Source organism: Acomys russatus, chromosome 19, assembly GCF_903995435.1.
Source record: "Acomys russatus chromosome 19, mAcoRus1.1, whole genome shotgun sequence".
Taxonomy (NCBI): Eukaryota; Metazoa; Chordata; class Mammalia; order Rodentia; family Muridae; genus Acomys; species Acomys russatus.
The window spans coordinates 32632660-32650033 of NC_067155.1; the positions used below are offsets into that span (position 1 = coordinate 32632660).

At 44.3% G+C, this 17374-nt stretch overlaps 1 protein-coding gene across 1 annotated transcript in view; it reads left to right on the forward strand.

The window, feature by feature from the left end:
• Positions 1 to 17374, forward strand: part of Baiap2l1 (BAR/IMD domain containing adaptor protein 2 like 1) — a 94656-nt gene that overhangs the window by 26470 nt on the left and 50812 nt on the right. The window contains exons 2-3 of the mRNA XM_051162977.1: positions 4669 to 4744; positions 11031 to 11117. Of these exons, the coding sequence (XP_051018934.1) occupies positions 4669 to 4744; positions 11031 to 11117 (163 nt within the window). The remainder of the gene's footprint in view (positions 1 to 4668; positions 4745 to 11030; positions 11118 to 17374) is intronic.

A 17374-nucleotide genomic window follows, 5' to 3' on the forward strand; every position in this document is an offset into this window, starting at 1 on the left:
TCGAAAAAAACAAAAACACAAAAGAAAACAAAAAAAAGCTATCTAGCGCATAATTAAAAGGTAAAATATTTTTAATTTACAAAAGCCAGAGAAGATTGTAGTCAAAATCCAAGTAAGATTATAGCCCATAGAAAATTTCATTGTGGACCTGGAGGTTAAGAACACTGCTTGTTCTTCCAAAGGTCCTGAGTTCAATTCCCAGCAACCACATTGTGGCTCAAAACCATCTATAATGATGGCATGAAGGCATACATGCAGGCACAGTACTGTATAATACATAAATAAATCTTTAAAAAACAAACAAAAAAAATGTCATTGTGGGGGCTAAGAGGAACCAAGTCTAGGAACAATATGTTGTTTTGTGGCTTTCATAAAGAGTGTGTGTGCACTCACGGGAACATATGCATGACATAGCATGTGTGGAGCTCAAAGGATAACTTTTAAGAGTAGTTTATCTTCCACCATGACTTCTAGGAGTCAAACTCAGGTTGTCAGGCTTGTACAAGTGTCTTTACCACCTGAGACATTTCACCAGCACACATACGCATGTACATTGTCTTATTAACTCCCTATGAGGCTTAACCTATTTTAAAATTAAGCTTAAAGGGGGCTTAAGAAGAGACTAAACCAATAGCAGCTGTACAGATACACAGTACTATATTCAGTGGGATACAGATGTAGGTACTGAGAGTTCCAAAAAAGAATGGGGCCCAGGAGCTTTGTGGCCGCTTGTGGACCCAGGACAGCTGCCTGTTCCAGTCATACAAGATGGGAGGGTTTCCAACTAGGCTAAACAGAACCACCCTTATGTTTTTCTTTCCCTCCGTTTGAGAGTGCACTGAAATGATAGCAATACAGAATAACACACACACACACACACACACATACACACACACACACACACACACATACACACACACACACACACCCCGTAACTCTATATATAGTGCAGAGATCTGAAAGGGAAATATCTGTTGACAAAAAAGGAATCTGAAGAAAATTTGGGTAATATGGCTGGAGATGTAGCTCAGTTGGTAGAGTGCTCGCCTAGAAGGCATGAAGCCCTGTGTTCTACCCCAGCACTACATAAACCAGGCACTGTGATGACATGCGCCTGTAATCACAGCACTTAGAAGGTCCAGGCAGTGGGATCAAAAGTCCAAGTTTTTCCTTGGCTACATAAAGAATTTGAAGCTAGCTTAGGGTACATAAGCCATGTGAGGGAGAGAAGGAATGAAACAAGGAAAGAAACGTGTCCTTTAAGTAATAAAGGAGTGGTGGCTGGTTTACATGTACCCAAAGGATCCATAGGGAAGTATTGGGGTAAGTGATCCATTCACCCTAGGACCCCAATGGCCAAGGGTAGGGACCAGGACGAACAGGGCTAGGATGTATGTATGTATGTATGTTTGTATGTACATGGTTGAACTACCAGGTTCCCTTTCCTATCCCAGCTGCCACTGAGAACATATCTCTTCTGCCTACAGATCAGAGATTTAATTTGAGGACACATGGGACTTGAAAACACCAGAGCTAAAACCGCACAGAGGAATTTGGTGGACACTGGTTCAGTATCCTCTGGTTCCCGCCCCCATTTCTGACTGTTAGAAAGCCTAACCATCTGTTGGATATTCTCCTCTCCTTTCTGCTCAGTGGTTGGGAATTAGCAATGTCTTCATAGAAACAATGGCCCTGAATGCTGTCCATGGTCAGGCTCCCCAGGGACTTGCTGTCTACACACTATGATGGCAGCCACCAGTCAATAGCCACCTAGCACCCACAGCTTTGCGGCAGCAAAAAGAGCTTTACTTGTAAATATGAACTGACTTTTTAAAAAAGAAGTTTGTGTGTGTGTGTGTGTGTGTGTGTGTGTGTGTAGCTAAAAGCAGCAGCTATGATAACACACACACCTCTAATCCCAGCACTCAGAAGGCTGAGGCAGAAGGATCATTAGTTTGAGACCAGCCAGGGATACTTAGCAAGACCTTTTCTCAAAAGAAAACAAAATCAAAAGCTTAAAAAAAAAAAAAAAAAGAATAAAAGAGTTAGGATGTAAATTTGAGAATAGTTTTTAGATGTGGGACATAAAGAGGGAGTGGAAAAATAGAGAAAAGGTAAAGTTAGATAAATCCAGGAGGCATAAAACCTTCATCTGAGCTCCAAAAGAAACAAAAGGTAAAGCAAGTGTTTTCCAGTTCTGACAGACCTATTTTCCACATGGCTAGAAGCCACCAAGGCTCTCATAAAATAAATGGAGAAGATACCCATAATGAGGTAGACCAGTGTTCAATTTTACAGTGTAGGAAGAAAGAGATGGCTTCTAAAACAGGAAAGCCTGAAGCTGAGGATGTGACTCAGTTAATTAAGTGCTTGCTTGCAACAACCGTGAGTACCTGGGTTTGGATCTCCAGTAGCCATAAAACCCAAGCACTGCGGAATCCCAGTGCCATGGAGGTGGACCCAGGTGCGTCCCTGGGTCTTGTTAGCCAGCTAATCTAGCAGAATTGGCAAACTCCAGGTTCAGTAAGAAACCTTGTCTCAAAACTCAAGGCAAGGAACACTAGAGGAGGACACCTGTCACTGACCTCTGGCATCCACACAGACATGCATACGAACACCCCGAAAGGGTCGGCGTAGGGGAGCCAAACAAACAAAAAGGCAACTGACCAGCAAAAGTGGATGCGAGAGAGAGTAAAGCAGCATCTTAAACGTTCTGAGGGAGGCAGATCAGTATACTGTACTGCCCAGCAAAACAGCAAACACATGGCAAGGTAAAAGCAGCGCTGGGGGTAGTGAGACAGCACTTGCCGCCAAGCCTGATGGCCTGAGTTCAGTCCCCAGAGCCCACAGGGTATCCTCGTGTGCTGTGGCACATTCATTCACCTTCCTCCTCCCCCTCCCTCCTGCACACTCTCAGTACATAAGTAATTTTAAATTTTTAAGTCGTTTCGGGCATGCGAGGTCATGGATACACCTGAGACATCATCCTTACATGAGTTTTGGGGACAGTGAGAATGAGAGCTCTCAATACAGGCAGCCAGATCGGACCATGCAAAGACGACAGTGTGGCCGTTGTGAGGGAAGGCAGGGCAGGCTGAGGGAGAGGACAGGGAGTCCCTGGAGGAGGTTCCAGAAGGGGAAATGACTTAGGATAACTGCAGGCCGTTCTATATATTTGAGAAAAGAGATCGGCAGGCCCGTGCTTGATCTGACCCAGCACGGGAAAGGGTTTAAGGTAGATGCGTAGAAGCAAGGGGGAAGAGGGGCAAGCCGACTGTTAACTCCAGGAAGAACAAAAAGGCTTTACGAAGACAGGAAACGTGATCTCCGGTGCATTCCTTGCATTGCAGTAACCAATATTTACAGTCACAATAAAGGCTACTGAAGGACCAGAAAGTTGTCAATTACACAGGCAGGATGGGGGGTGTAATAGAGAGGTAGGTCCCCCTGAGTTACAAGAGGGAGCCACAAGTTACTGTCTAAAATTGCAGCCGAGTGAGCAGTCAAAATGGTGGCAGTAAAAGGGAGGAGTAACCACGTGATTAGAAGCATTCTTGGGAGTGACAGCAAGGGTGAAGAAAGAGTAAGATGTGGGCTTTTTTGTTGTGATTTTCGTCATTATTCAATTGCTGTAAGTTTTCATTTACCTTCTATTTCCAGTTACTAGTGGAGAGTCTTTTTGTCCCTCTGAAGGCGTGAGTAAAGATCTGATTCACTGAGTGTTGGCTCGCTGTCCACCTCCTACTTTTTGGTCATCTGCGAATACTGCGTGCATGGGACAAGGGGTAGGGCAACCCGATGGGTCCACTTAGAACGATGAACACGGGGCAACTTGTTGGTCGGAGATGAAGCAGACATCTATAGTCACCATATTTAATGTGTTCTTGGTCATAAAGCCACCATGGGAGTGCCTTGTTGTCTATTCTGTACAGCCTTAGGTAATAGGAAAGCAAAATTGCCCTGAAGTTTCTAAGTACTTGAGAGCCAGAACATGTTCCCTTAATTATTAATTCCGTTGAGATAGGTGCTCAGGCAGACTGTTTCCTAATGCTAAAGTGACAGCTATGAACAATCTACTTGCACCAGAGAGAATTATTTGGCCTCTAGGCTCACAATCCCCACAGGGCATCGTAGGGATGTGAATGCCGACTGCTTGCTCCACTTATAGCAGATTCTAGGCAGCCCTTGGGTAACTGAAAACCACTGGATTATATGCACCTTGCTGCCTGTTCCATCGGGTCAGAAAATCAAGTTCATTGAGATTTTTACATCTGCATTATTTTTTGTTTGTTTGTTTGTTTGTTTGAGAGCTGAAGATTTGGCTCAGTTAGCATACCTGGAGCCCTAGTTTTGATCACCAAAACTGTGTAAACCAGGCATAGTGATACATGCCTGTAATTCTAGCACTTGGAAGGTGAAAGCAGGAGGGTCAGAAGTGCAAGATCATCTTCAGATACATAGCAAGTTCCAGGTCAGCCTGGGATTCCTGAGACCCTGTCTCAAAAAACAAAAAACAAAACAAAAAAAAAGGTATGGAGGTAGGGCATTTGAGACTCTGTTGTCTGTAAATCCTATTATATAGGAATTCCAGGCTGCACAGTGACAGAATCTAGATATTCCTCCCTCTTTTGTCTATTAATTTGTTTGTTTTATGTGTTTGTTTTTCAGAACGTTATGGAACAGTTCAACCCTGGGCTCCGAAATTTAATAAACCTAGGGAAAAATTATGAAAAAGCAGTGAATGGTAAGTATTTTGATTTTTCTAAATTGACCAATATAAAGCACATATGATATCTCTTAAGTTAATATTTTATTTACCTTTAAATAACTTAACATTGAGTTTTAAACAGCAGTGCAGAGTGGTGCTAGTGTATTTGAAGTGAGTGACTTGAGTAATAGTGAAGGCACCATAAGTAACATATTTTAACTCTCAGACTGTGCTTCTTGATACACAAAATTAGGCTTTTACATCATTTTCATGGACTTTTCTACTTTTTAAAATAATTCTTTGTGAACTAATAACTTATATGTATACTTAAAGCATTTGGATATGGCCAGGTGTGGTGGCGCATGCCTCTAATCCCAGCACTTGGGAGGCAGGAGCAGGTGGGTTTCTGTGAATTTGAGGCCATCCTGGTCTACATAATAAGATCCGGATCAGCCAGGGCTGTGTAGGGAGAAAAACAAACAATAATGACATTTGAACATTAGTGTCCTGCTGCATCAGAATCATTCGTGTATCTATATAAAAGAACTTTAGATGGATTATATTTTCGTTTCATTTTGGGACAGAATCTCACTTTATAACACAGGCTAGCCAGCTTTGAACTCAGGCAGTCACTCCTCCCACACTCTGTAACACCTTGCTGATGCATCATTTTTTTAGTAACACAAAAAATAATATTTTTAACCTCAGTGGAAGAATATCTATACTAAAGGTTGGGCTTAGATTCTTTTTTGGTTTTTCGAGACAGGGTTTCTCTGTGTAGCCTTGGCTGTCCTGGACTCACTTTGTAGACCAGGCTGGCTTCGAACTCACAGTGGTCCACCTGCCTCTGCCTCCCGAGTGCTGGGATTACAGGCGTGTGCCACCACTGCCCGGCAGGCTTAGATTCTTATTGCAAAATAAGTGCCTCATTGAAACTGAATTTGAAACCAGGCCCGGTGGCTTAAATCTATAATCCCAGCTGCTTGGGAGTCTGAGGTAGAAGGATTACAAGTTCTGTGCTAGCTTAGGCAAGTCAACAAGAGCTTGTCTCAGAGACAGAGAGAGCAAGAGAGAAAGGGAGGGAGGGATGGGGGAGACGTCAGCCAAGCAGCCAACTAGCTAGGGTGTACCTGCGGGATCATGTACGAGCTGGAGAAGTGCTTATCCAACATTCCCAACAAAAAGATAAGCGTGACCATCGACATCTGCCTCTTGTTAGGACCCAGGTTGCTAGCTCCCTCGAAAAGGTTTTCACTGAGAAGATTGACAAGCAGTTGCTCTTGCCCTCCTACTAAAACTGAATGCTACTAGAATACACTGACAACCACCCTAAAACACGGTTCGAGCCCTAAGCTATGGATGACAAGTCACTGGAAAAGCGGGCTGCATGGCTGTGCATTTTCACCTTCAGCCTTCAGTACCAGGAAGTAGATTAAGGCTGGGATCTTGCTCCTCTTCTTCCCAGCCCTGTCTTCACCTTTGACAGGCACCTTTCCCTCTCCAAGAGCAAGAGGCTGACCTCGCAGCTCTCCCCTGGTGATTGCTTAATCACCAGGCCACAGAGCCGTTGCTGCCTCTCCGGTCCTCATAGGAAAATCACTATAACCTGTAGAACTTTCTTCCCCTGTGTAGCCTGAAGTTCTTTCTGAGGCAGAGTTACAGACTAAGCGAGCCGCTGGCAGGTTAGCCTCCTGTTAACGGGACTTCTTCTCCCTAAAGGGCTCTTATCACTTCACCACCTCCTAGAAACAGTTCTGGACTTGATAAGTTTTCCCAGAACTTCGCTGGCCATCTGGATATAGTTTTGCTGAGGCCACTGATAATTTTGGACCCGTGTTTAAAGCCCCTTGGTAAGAATCTGGAGTGAAGATGAGGATGTCAACCACAAGTGCGGTCAACAGCTTATGAAGGCAGAGTGACGTGTGAAAGGCTGAGAACGAAATATAGATCTCCACCACAGGGATCTGAGCAGCCGTGACTGGTGTGGACTGGAGCAGGCAGGAGACTTTCCAAGCGCTCAAGCTAAAAGATACGGCATATCAGCAGAGAGGCACCGCTTTAAGCAGAAAGGTCGAGCCCTGGGTGCCACACCAACCTCGGGAGAAGCTTTGAGCAAGTGGGACTGGACAGTGTCAGCTTAGCTATGTGTTGCAATGTAGGACCAGGTCTACTATTGCACGAAATACTGTAGCTTCCCACAGACTTGGTGGCTTAAAGTGCCACCTTCTATTTCCCCTGTAAAGGCAAGACAGCTCTCTGGAGTCTTAGGGCTTACTCTGCTGGAGGCTTGACACACCCTGTCCTCAGGTATCCCTTCTCCATCAAGACCTTATTAGGCCCTTAATGGCTTAGCATTTACCAGCTTCCAGTGCAAGCCGTGCTTGTTGGTACCGCACTGGCCAAAGCAAGTTTATGATGGCCAGTGTCCCAGGGAACCACAAACTTGAAATTTGGAGGGGTGCAGTTCACTGAAACTATTACAGTAAAAGTCTGTTGTGAGCTTGTAGAATGTGGGCTCGTGGGAGCTCAGTGGAGGTTTTAGCAGAATAGAAACCCAATGAAACTGTGTTTTAAGAAAAAAATTATCAGCCAGGTATACCACATGCCTTTAGCCCAAGCACTTGAGTGCCAGAGGCAAATGTATCTCTGTGAGTTCGAAGCCAGCCTGGTCTACAATTGTGTGTTCCAGGACCGCTAGAGTTTCATAGTGAGACCCTGTCTCAAAAAGCAAATGAAAAATTATATCGTAGGGGTATGTATATAGATTACTGTAGACTGCGGAGGTGATTAAACAACCACTAAAATAGAATTCATAGGTTTCCTTAAACAGTAAGAAGCGGAAACTCTCACAAAGGGGGGCAGAGTTATCAAAATACTATTTCACTATTAGTTCTGGATAAGTTATGTACTTTTTAAAGTTAATTTAGCTTTATTATAAAAGCAAAGCTATTTTGAAAGACTGAGGCTATGTAGTTTTGAATGTAAGTCAACAGTTAATTTTTTAAAAATCTCAACTTATCGTGTGGGTGTAAACCAGAAAATTTGACTGCTGTGTAATTCTGAACGCAGCTCTCCCACTAATGTGCTCTATCAGTACGTAAGTCTTTCGTTGGAACATCATCTACTGAGTTGGCATTTCTCTGGCAGCACCGTTGTTTTTAGGTGGAGTTGCTTTTTCTTCAGTTCCAGCTAAAGTACCATGATTTAAAAGCTGGGAAGGGAAGTACCTCAGAAGGAGCTGTGTGCACTACGGCTGACTCACACTGACCTTGGGGACAGCCTGAAATGTCTCCACTCCCTGGAGCAAAAGGAGCTGATAGCATTACCCTCCCTTGTCTTAACATTATAGATTAGCTAAATAATGACTTGGAAAGCCTATATAAATGCTGTCTGTTACTGTTAAATACATTGTACCTTCTTCTCCAGTCTTAGAAAATGATAAGATAGCAGGCCATTGCATTTCATAAACTTAGATGCAGATTCAGTAAAAACTTTAATTTATATTACAGGGGCAAGAATTTGGCCTGTGATACCTTCAGCTACACCTATACATGATAAATCCTCCATTTTTTTTCTATACTTCCCCCTTAAAAGGTGGACTGTTAGGTATGGGGATGTAGGTTAGTGGTAGAGTGCTTCCTTAGCATGTGAGAATTAAAAATACAAATAGGCGTTGGAGACACGTCTCAGCAAGACTGGCTGCTCTCGCAGAAGACCAGCCTGAGTTTCGTCCGCACCACCATCGGGCAGCTCACATTGCATGTAGCTCCAGCTCCAGAGGATCTGATGTCCTCTTTCGGCCTCCGAGAGTGCCTGCATGTATACAACATGGTCACACACAGACATACACATACTTTGATATATATATATATATATATATATATATATATATATATATATATATATATATATATATATATATATTTTTTTTTTTTTTTTTTTTTTTTTTTTTTTTTTTTTTTCTGAGACAGGGTTTCTCTGTGTAGTTCTGGCTATCTTGGACTCACACTGTAGAGCAGGCTGGCCTCAAACTCACAGAGATCCATCTGCCTCTGCCTTCGCCGGACTAAAGGTGTGCGCCACCACTGCCAGGGTCATACATGTAACTTTTTACCTTAATTAAAAAATAGGCACTAGGGCTGGGCAGTGGTGGCGCACGCCTTTTATCCCAGCACTCAGGAGGCAGAGGCAGGTGGATCTCTGAGTTCAGGCCAGCCTGGTCTACGGAGTGAGTTTCAGGACAGCTAAGGCTTCACAGAGAAATTCTGTTTTCTCTCTTTTCCACACATGTGTTCATGAATATATGTAGACACACACACACTAATAAATCAGTCAATCAATAACAACCGACGTTGTTGTTGTTTTTTCATTTTTTTTTTTGAAACAGGGTTTCTCTGTGTAACCTTGGCTGTCCTGGAACTCACTTTGTAGACCAGGCTGGCCTTGAACTCACAAAGATCCACCTGCCTCTACCTCTCCCTCCCGAGTGCTGGGATAAAAGGCATGGACCATCAATGCTAGGCAACAACCTAATTTCTAGCCTGGCCTGGTGGCAGGCATAGGTTTATAATCCCAGCTAAGTGGGAGGCTAAAGCCAGAAGGGTTACAAGGTCAAGGCTAGCCTAGAAAACTTAATCGAAACCCGGTCACAAAATGAAAAACACAACAAAAAGACTTGAGTGTGTAACCCATTGGTAAAGCACTTGCCTAGCCTTGAGTTCAATATCCAGTACAGGGGGATACTTTTAAAAACAAATTGGGACAAAACAGCAGTGTAGCTTCTGACTGTTCTGTGGTTAGTTCCAAGTTCCTGTGCTCTCCACAGCTCCAGGAAAAAATGATTTCTCTGCATGAAGGCCGGCTCTGGGTGTAGGGAAAGGGTGGAGATTTTTTTTCCTCCAAAATCACACTGGCTCTGGCTGGATCGTGTTGAAATGCTTGCTTGTCATACGCTGTTCTCAAGCTTAATTGCCTGTAAAGCAGAAGAGGCCAGGCTGCTGTTTGCCCATCTCCTGCTATCTTCATTAGAGAGCTTTGCAGAGTGGGCAGCCTTCATCTCCACAGGGGACGTACCTCTTCCAAGTACCTTCAGGGTTTCAGGGTCAGTTTGAAGGAGAGATGGTTTTTACTTTTTCATTTCTCGAGACATGGTTTGTCTGTGTAGCCCCGACTGTCCTGGACTCACTTTGTAAACCAGGCTGGCCTCAAACTCACAGTGATCTGCCTGCCTCTGCCTCCCGAGTGCTGGGATTAAAGGCGTGTGCCACCACACTTGGCTTAGTTTTTACATTTTTAACTTATTTTAAGTTGTGCGTGCCTGTGTAGGGGAGGGGGGGTGCTAGAGACATTGGATGCCCTGCAGCTTGAGTTACAGATGATTGTGAGCCCCTCAACATGAGTGCTGGGAACTGAACTTGGGTCTTCTGCAAGTGTAGGATGCACCCTTAACTGCTGAGCCATCATTCCATTTTAGAAATATTACTATTTTTTTTTAAGTTAAAGAATTGTATTTTTAGGATGATGAGAACCTAGCTTCTGTGGCAGTAGAACCTTTGCTTGTTTCTGCTGAAAGGAAAAGAAAGCAGAGCAATGGGGTTGTTTTTTTTTTTTTTAAAATAAGTTTGTAATTTTCAGAATGCTAATGTATTTGAAATTTCATAGATTTTTTTTTTTTAAACTCCCAGTAACAAATATGTTGGTTGGTTGTGACTCAGATAGCCTTTTACAGGGTTAGGGATTGAACCCAGGGCATAATGCATACTAGACAAGCGCTCTGCACTGAGCCACGCCCTTAGACCCTCACCAGGGGATTCGAGGTAAACACTCTTCATTTCTTTAGGCCATTTGGCTTTTCATTTTGTTTTGTTTTGTTTGAGACAGGGTTTCTCTGTGTAGCCTTGACTGTCCTGGACTTGCATTGTAATCCAGGCTGGCCTCGGACTCACAGGGATCCACCTGCCTTTGCCTTCGAAGTGCTGGGATTAAAGGCGTACGCCACCACCGCCTGGTGGCATGTGCCACCTTTAGTGTACTTTATTAAATGTGCTTTCATGAAACAGGTTCCTAGGCCACTTGCACCCAATCTTCCTTGGGTAATAATGACATGGCTGACCTCTAGTCCCCAGTCTGTTCCCAGTGACAGTTTGATGTCAGGAACACATGCCCTGGAACTAGCATCAGGAGTAGGCAGGGCCTTGTGAACTTGCTGAAACAGTCTGTTCTAGAACTTCTTGTAGCCAGAGGCACACTGGGATACTGAACCTGTGTTACTTCCTCCTGTCCTTGTCTGAGTAATGATTTTGTGTTTTGAATTCCTGTGTAGCTATGATCCTGGCAGGAAAAGCCTACTATGATGGAGTGGCCAAGATTGGTGAGATTGCCACTGGGTCTCCTGTGTCAACAGAGTTGGGTGAGCTGACCATCCTTTTTTTTTTTTTTACAAAAACCTAGCCTGCTGTACTGGGAGTTTGGTAAGAGTATGTCAGGTGGCTCAAGTCGAATACAAAAGGGAACTAGTTGGACACTGTGTTCAGCTTGGCCCATGAAAATGAAGGGCTTTTCAGAGGGTCGGCCAAGCCTGGAGGGGCCCGGGGGGTGGGGTGGAGGACCCTTCCCAGGCCTCTTAGGAACTCTGCTCCTGCCTCTGCTGCCTGGGTTCTGGCCTGTCACCTCAGGCCACTGAAGTTCCACCTTGGAGAACTGTGACCTACATTTCGAACCAAGGTGGGTGAGACAGGCCTTGACCAGGCCAAGTGCTTCGGGTGACTCACCTTGTGGAAAATGACTCCTTGATTCCTTTATGCCATGCTCTTGGCTCTCACTGCTTCCACGGTTGCCTTTGGTTGTGATTTTTCCGGTTTTGCTGGTATGAATGGATCCCCTGTGCAGGCTAGGAGGGTAGCCACACCCTGGGCAGCCCCCACCACAGCCAAGGGAAGCTGGCCTTCTATTTACAGAGCTGTGCCACTTCACTGCGGCCACTTTGCTAATACACCCACATGTCACTCTCATCCTTAAAACTCGTGGACTATATTTTATTGTGCAGATGGTAAGAATTCTGCTTTAAGGATTCTGAAAAACATAGAGAGTGAGTGTGTGTTTAAAGAGTGACATGTCCATCCCTGCTCCGTGCTCAGTAGTCTTGAGGCTTTTCAAGGTTGCCTGAGAAACCCACTGACCATGTTCAAAGGCAGGAACAAGCTAGAGGCTTGATGCTGGCGGCAGGCTGTGGGGTGTGCTGGGTTCGTGTCCTCCGGCTGCTTTGTGCCTAAAAAGTTGTAAAACTATAGACAAAAGGCACAGTGTAAATCTGCCATGGTGTTATGTGATGAATAGCAACGCTGCCATGTTTAACAGAATCAATCGCATGTGGTTTTAAAAGCCCAGCCCAAGCTCTGTGGGCTTTGTGACTTTCCGGTGTCATGACGACCAGTAGAAACTCTGAAACATCATCAGTTTAATGACATGCATGCAGCCAGCCTTATGTAGCAGATAGCAATATTTTAGGCATTTGGGATTCCGGAAACAGCTGAGACGATAATAGGGTTCCAAAAATAAGATTAAATTAAGAAGAAGCATCTCATTGTGCCAGGCATCAGGGGAAAAAGGGATGGCCCTCTCATTAAAACATATGGTGCTCTGACTCACCACCACTCAGCTCGCTGTTTTAATGTTTTATGGGTCTTGCCACTGTTTAAATAAGACTCCTGTTCCACACCTTACTTTATTCAGCTGCAAGTTCATAACACTGAATCAACTATCTCCACAGCAACAGTGTTGTTATAAACACCACCTTGAAACTCTTGTTTCAGTGGAGAAAGTATGTTGTGAAGGCTCCTCCTTCTGGGAGGAGGAGATGAATGTAGAGTTCCTTCCGAGCTTCCCTTTGTTTCTCGTTATCCATTTGTTTATGTCCGGCTCTCTCAGGGCCACTAGGGTTTGTTTTTCTTTTGTTGTTGTTGGGGTTTTTTTTGTTTGTTTGTTTTGTTTTTGTTGTTCTTGTTGGGTTTTTTTTGTTTTGTTTTGTTTTTTGCCCCTTTACAGTGTTTCCTTTAGATTAAAAAGTTCACCTCAGTAAGCCTTGCTTTGGGGAAGTCAATAACTTCTTTTGACTTGCATGGTTTTTCTTTTGGTATTGTTTAAAAATACCACACTATACATTCACTTAAATTCCCAGTATGGAAGAATAGCAGACAATTCACATTTAAAAAAAAAAAAAAAAAGCAGAAGAGGAAGAAGGAGGAGAAAGAAGGAGAAATGCGAATTCGTACTTGGCACACAAGCATGAAGACCTGAGTTCGGATCCCTAGCCTTCCATGCAGAAGCAGAGCGTGGCAGCACATGCCTGCAGTCCCATGGGTAGGGAGGCAGAGACAGGAGACGCTGGGCTTTGGTGGTCAGTTAATCTCCCTGAATAGGGAAACTCCGGGATTCAGTGTCTTGTCTCAAAAATAAGGGGGAAAGCAAGTAATAAAGACACATGACATCACCTCTGACCCCCACAGACATGCACACATGTTCACAGGTACCTGTATACACCTCTCCCCCAAAAAAGAAAGAACAAATAACCAAAGATAGATTGTGTTTCCTTCATTTTTCTGATACTTTTGTGTGGTTATTGCCTTTGGGTACTGGTACTTTATGAAACATAAACTTTATTTAAGACTATTTCAGTTTGGTTTCAATTGTTGTGATAAAACACCATGACCTGATTCCTTAAAGTTGTTTTCTGACCTCCACATGTGTCCTATGGTCTACACACACACACACACACACACACACACACACACACTGTGTGTGTGCTGAATTAATGTAATATTAGAAATGCTTTCAATGAAAGACTGGAGTATAGCTCGGGACAGTACTGGCTAGCACACAAAGAGCCTGAGTTCCATCCCTAGCACAAAGACTACAGTATAACTGCAGTGAGGCTATGAATCCTTTCAAAATTTTCATTCAGTGTGTCCTTAGACTCTGTTGGTAAAGATGGAGTGGATTTTTAGCTATAGATGGTTTCCACTTAGACGGGCCTACCTGGCATCCTTTCAGCTGTTGCTATGTGAGTAACCAGGACGCTTTTGCTCAAACGAAACAAAATGTCCAGCTTACAGTGATTTCAGCAAGAGGCATGTTTATTACTCCCTGCAGGGGCAGCAAGTTCCTGCTCAGTCAGTCGTCACCAAGACTCAGACCCCACCTCTTTCCTCTTGTCTTCATACCGTTTCCTCATGGCCCCAAGATAACTACCAATCTGGTTATCACATCTGTCTCCTCGTTGTCTCCAAATACAGGAAGCAAAATGTCTTTTCAGGTGTGTCCTTTTACAAAGGAGGAACCCTTGCCCAGAAGCCGCAGCGCACATTCTCCTACGTCCCAGGTTAGGTCACAGTCTCATCTATGTCCAGTTGCTAGAAAGGATTCCTTGGCGTGGCCAGCAAGGACTGCAGAGGAGAGGGCACAGCTGTTAGGAGGCATCCCTACGCCAGGCATCTCTGGCATTAATGATCGAATTCAGTGGTTTTGGGTGAAGGGGAGAACATTACACAGATGTTCCCTGCAGACAGTTGTAATGTCTTTTGCATGTGGCTCGGATTGGAATGGCTTTCCCCGCCCCTCCCATGTGGACTGGTATGCATTTGCTCAGCGTTTGTATTTATCAGACCTTGTCACCTGTCACCACAGACCCATTGCACTTCTTTCCCCAGAAGACCACAGCTGTCCTTACCAGTCTGTTCCTTTTTAAAGGCAAGAGTCTAAGCACAAAGGAAGGAGGACATTAGGGACTTTTTTTTGTTTGTTTGTTTCTTCCACCCACTGAGTTTTATTGCTCACCTTTGATAATCTTGTGACCATGGACTGCAGGGCGTTTTTCCTGTTTCTGCTTCCTTTCTTCTGCCCAGCACCTGCTTTCCTGTGTGAGTCCTGCAGCCCTGTGATTGAAAATGAAGGGAATACACAAAAATTAAAAACATCATTCATAAGGTTACTACTGTGTACAGCTACCTGCCGTCAGCTGTACAGTCTCTTTTAGTGAGTGTGCTGTCAGACACTGTGCCCGCTTTTCTCTAGCCCACTCTCTTCCCAGGGAGAAATGTAAGACTGTCTCCAGTCACATTGTAGAAGTAGTAGCCAATCCTAAATACTTGTGAGTTGGGCCTGTGCCCAGCATTTTCACACACAGTTACCAAATAGTTCTTACTGTAGGCCAGTGTGGTAGGTAATAGGTGCCTTCCATCTCTCACAGGCAAGGCCTAGAGGTGAGGTGACTTGTCTCAGATTGCTCAGTTAGTCGGTAGTCTGACTTTAGAGTCTGAGTTCCTCACTTTTGACCTGTCTTTGAGGCAAGGGGGAGAGGAAAGACCTATCCCAAGAACCACTGAAGCCGCAAGCATAGAGGCCTTTTCAGAAAAGGATGAACCCAGGCGTGCTGGCTGATGCCTGTGATCTCAGCACTAAGAGCCTGAATGTAAGGTTAGCCTGAGCTACACAGTCACACCCTAACTCAAATAAATAAATAAATAAATAAATAAATAAATAAATAAATAAATAGGAAAAAGGGAGCTGGCAAGATGCACTTACCATCAAGCCCGAAGCCCCGAGTTTGCTCCCTGGAATCAGGAAAGAGCATACACACCGTGGCAAGTTCTGCCCATATCCCAACCTCCCACATTTTTATGTCATTTTAAAATTAAAAAGAGAAAATTATCAGATTTGTTCTTAGTGGCAGAGCAGGCCTGGCTAGTGTATTTAGTGGTGACCAGTTCCCCTTGGAAATGATGGTTTCCTTCAGATCTGTCTGCTAACAGGAGTCAAGAAATTCGTGATACACTCGGGAGGCAGAGGCAGGCGCATTTCTGAGTTCGAGGCCAGCCTGGTCTACAAAGAGAGTCCAGGACAGCCAGGGCTCTGTGTAACAGAGAAACCCTGTCTCAGAAAACAAACAGTGACATGGAAGTAACAGACAAAGCACACACACACACAAACACATACGCATTCACAAAGTGTCTTTTACTGCCCACTCAAATTTGGGTCTCCGTAAATTCTCACCTAGAGTGTATGCGGGACACTTTCCCTAACCCCCAAGGTCCTCAGTCATTCCATTCATTCCTGGCAACGTTTTCCTGAATGATCTACAGGTGCAATGTTCCCTTAGGGGTGGCTGCTGGGCCTAAGAGCCAGCAGCAATTACCACCTTTGCTAAGGTGAAGAGATAAACCACCTCCATGGTGACCACAATGGGTCACTCTCCCTGGAGATGTACTTTGTAGCCAAACAAGACAGAGCAAGATTTGAGAAGCCCAACGCCCATATGGAGGTGGACAGGTCTAGCTGTCTTTATTGTGAAGGGCACAGCATCCAGCTAGAGCCCAGGACAGTGACACCAGGCTACTGCTCACTACCCTGAGACCTCCTAGTGGGAGCAACCTGTCACTGGAGAGACCTTTGTAGAGGTTGTGTTGTCAGTTCGCCCATGCAGCAGAGCTTGGGCAACACTTGGCCTGGATCGGTGGGTAGGGCGTGCTTAAAGGAAGTGAAGGTCGTGCTGTGTGGGTTGTTTGAAGAGGAAATGAGATAATGTGCCTCCCAGCTTCTGAAATATCAAAGACTATAAAGATGCCTCCCATCCCCACTTTACAAACATTCGGGGAATCAGCAAACTGCACTAGTGCTCTTCCCAGACATTCTTTTCATTCATAAAGTAGGTAATGTGGGTTTGTAAGAATACACATTTTTCCACGATGACTCTTGTTTATTCATAGGTCAGTCATTCCATTCTCTCCTTCATATCTTTGGGTTTTTGTTTTGTTTTGTTTTTTGTTTTTGTTTTCATTTCCCTTTTTCTTTATTGTTCTTTTTCTAACTTCATAGCTGGCACATTTAACACGTTCATTTTAAATACTGGCAGTTCTTGCTTCACATGGTAATAGTAACAGAGCAATGACTGTGCAAATTGAAACCTCGCAGTCATTTTAATATTCAGTGGAGAAAATTATGATTGTGGTGGGACCTTTAAAAAGATTTGGCTGAGTTGGGCAATGGTGGCTCACACCTTTAACTCCAACACTCTGGGATCAGAGGCAGGTCGATCTCTGTGGGTTTAAGGCCAGCTTGGTCTACAAAGCAAGTTCTGGGGCAGCCAACACCACACAGAGAAGCCCTGTTTCAGAAAACAAATAAACAAAAAAAGTTTGGCTGAGCCAAGTATAGCAGCACATGCCTTTGATGCCAGCATTTGGGAGGCAGAGGTAGGAAGAGCTCTGAGTTTGAGGTCAGCCTGGTCTACATAGTGAGTTCCAGAACAGCCAGGGCTCCACAGTGAGATCCTGTTTCAAAAAAACAAAACAAAACCTAACAAGTTTGGGTTGGGGATAAAGGTTAGTGGTAAAGCGCTTGTCTAGCATGCTTGAAGTCCTAGGTTCTGTCCCCCACATTGTAATTGGGCGGGGGGGAATGGTTTTAAAACTCTCATATTGCTCAGGCATGGTGACACATACCTATAATCACTTAGGAGGCCAAAGCAAGAGGACAACATCACTGTGCATGCATGCACATACATGGGTAGAGAGAAATTAAAATAGAAAAGAAATGAAAAACAATAGCCTATAGCCAAATGCCAATGGAATTGATTGGGCTTAGCTGACTGAGCCAGTTGCTGTGCTCAGTTTC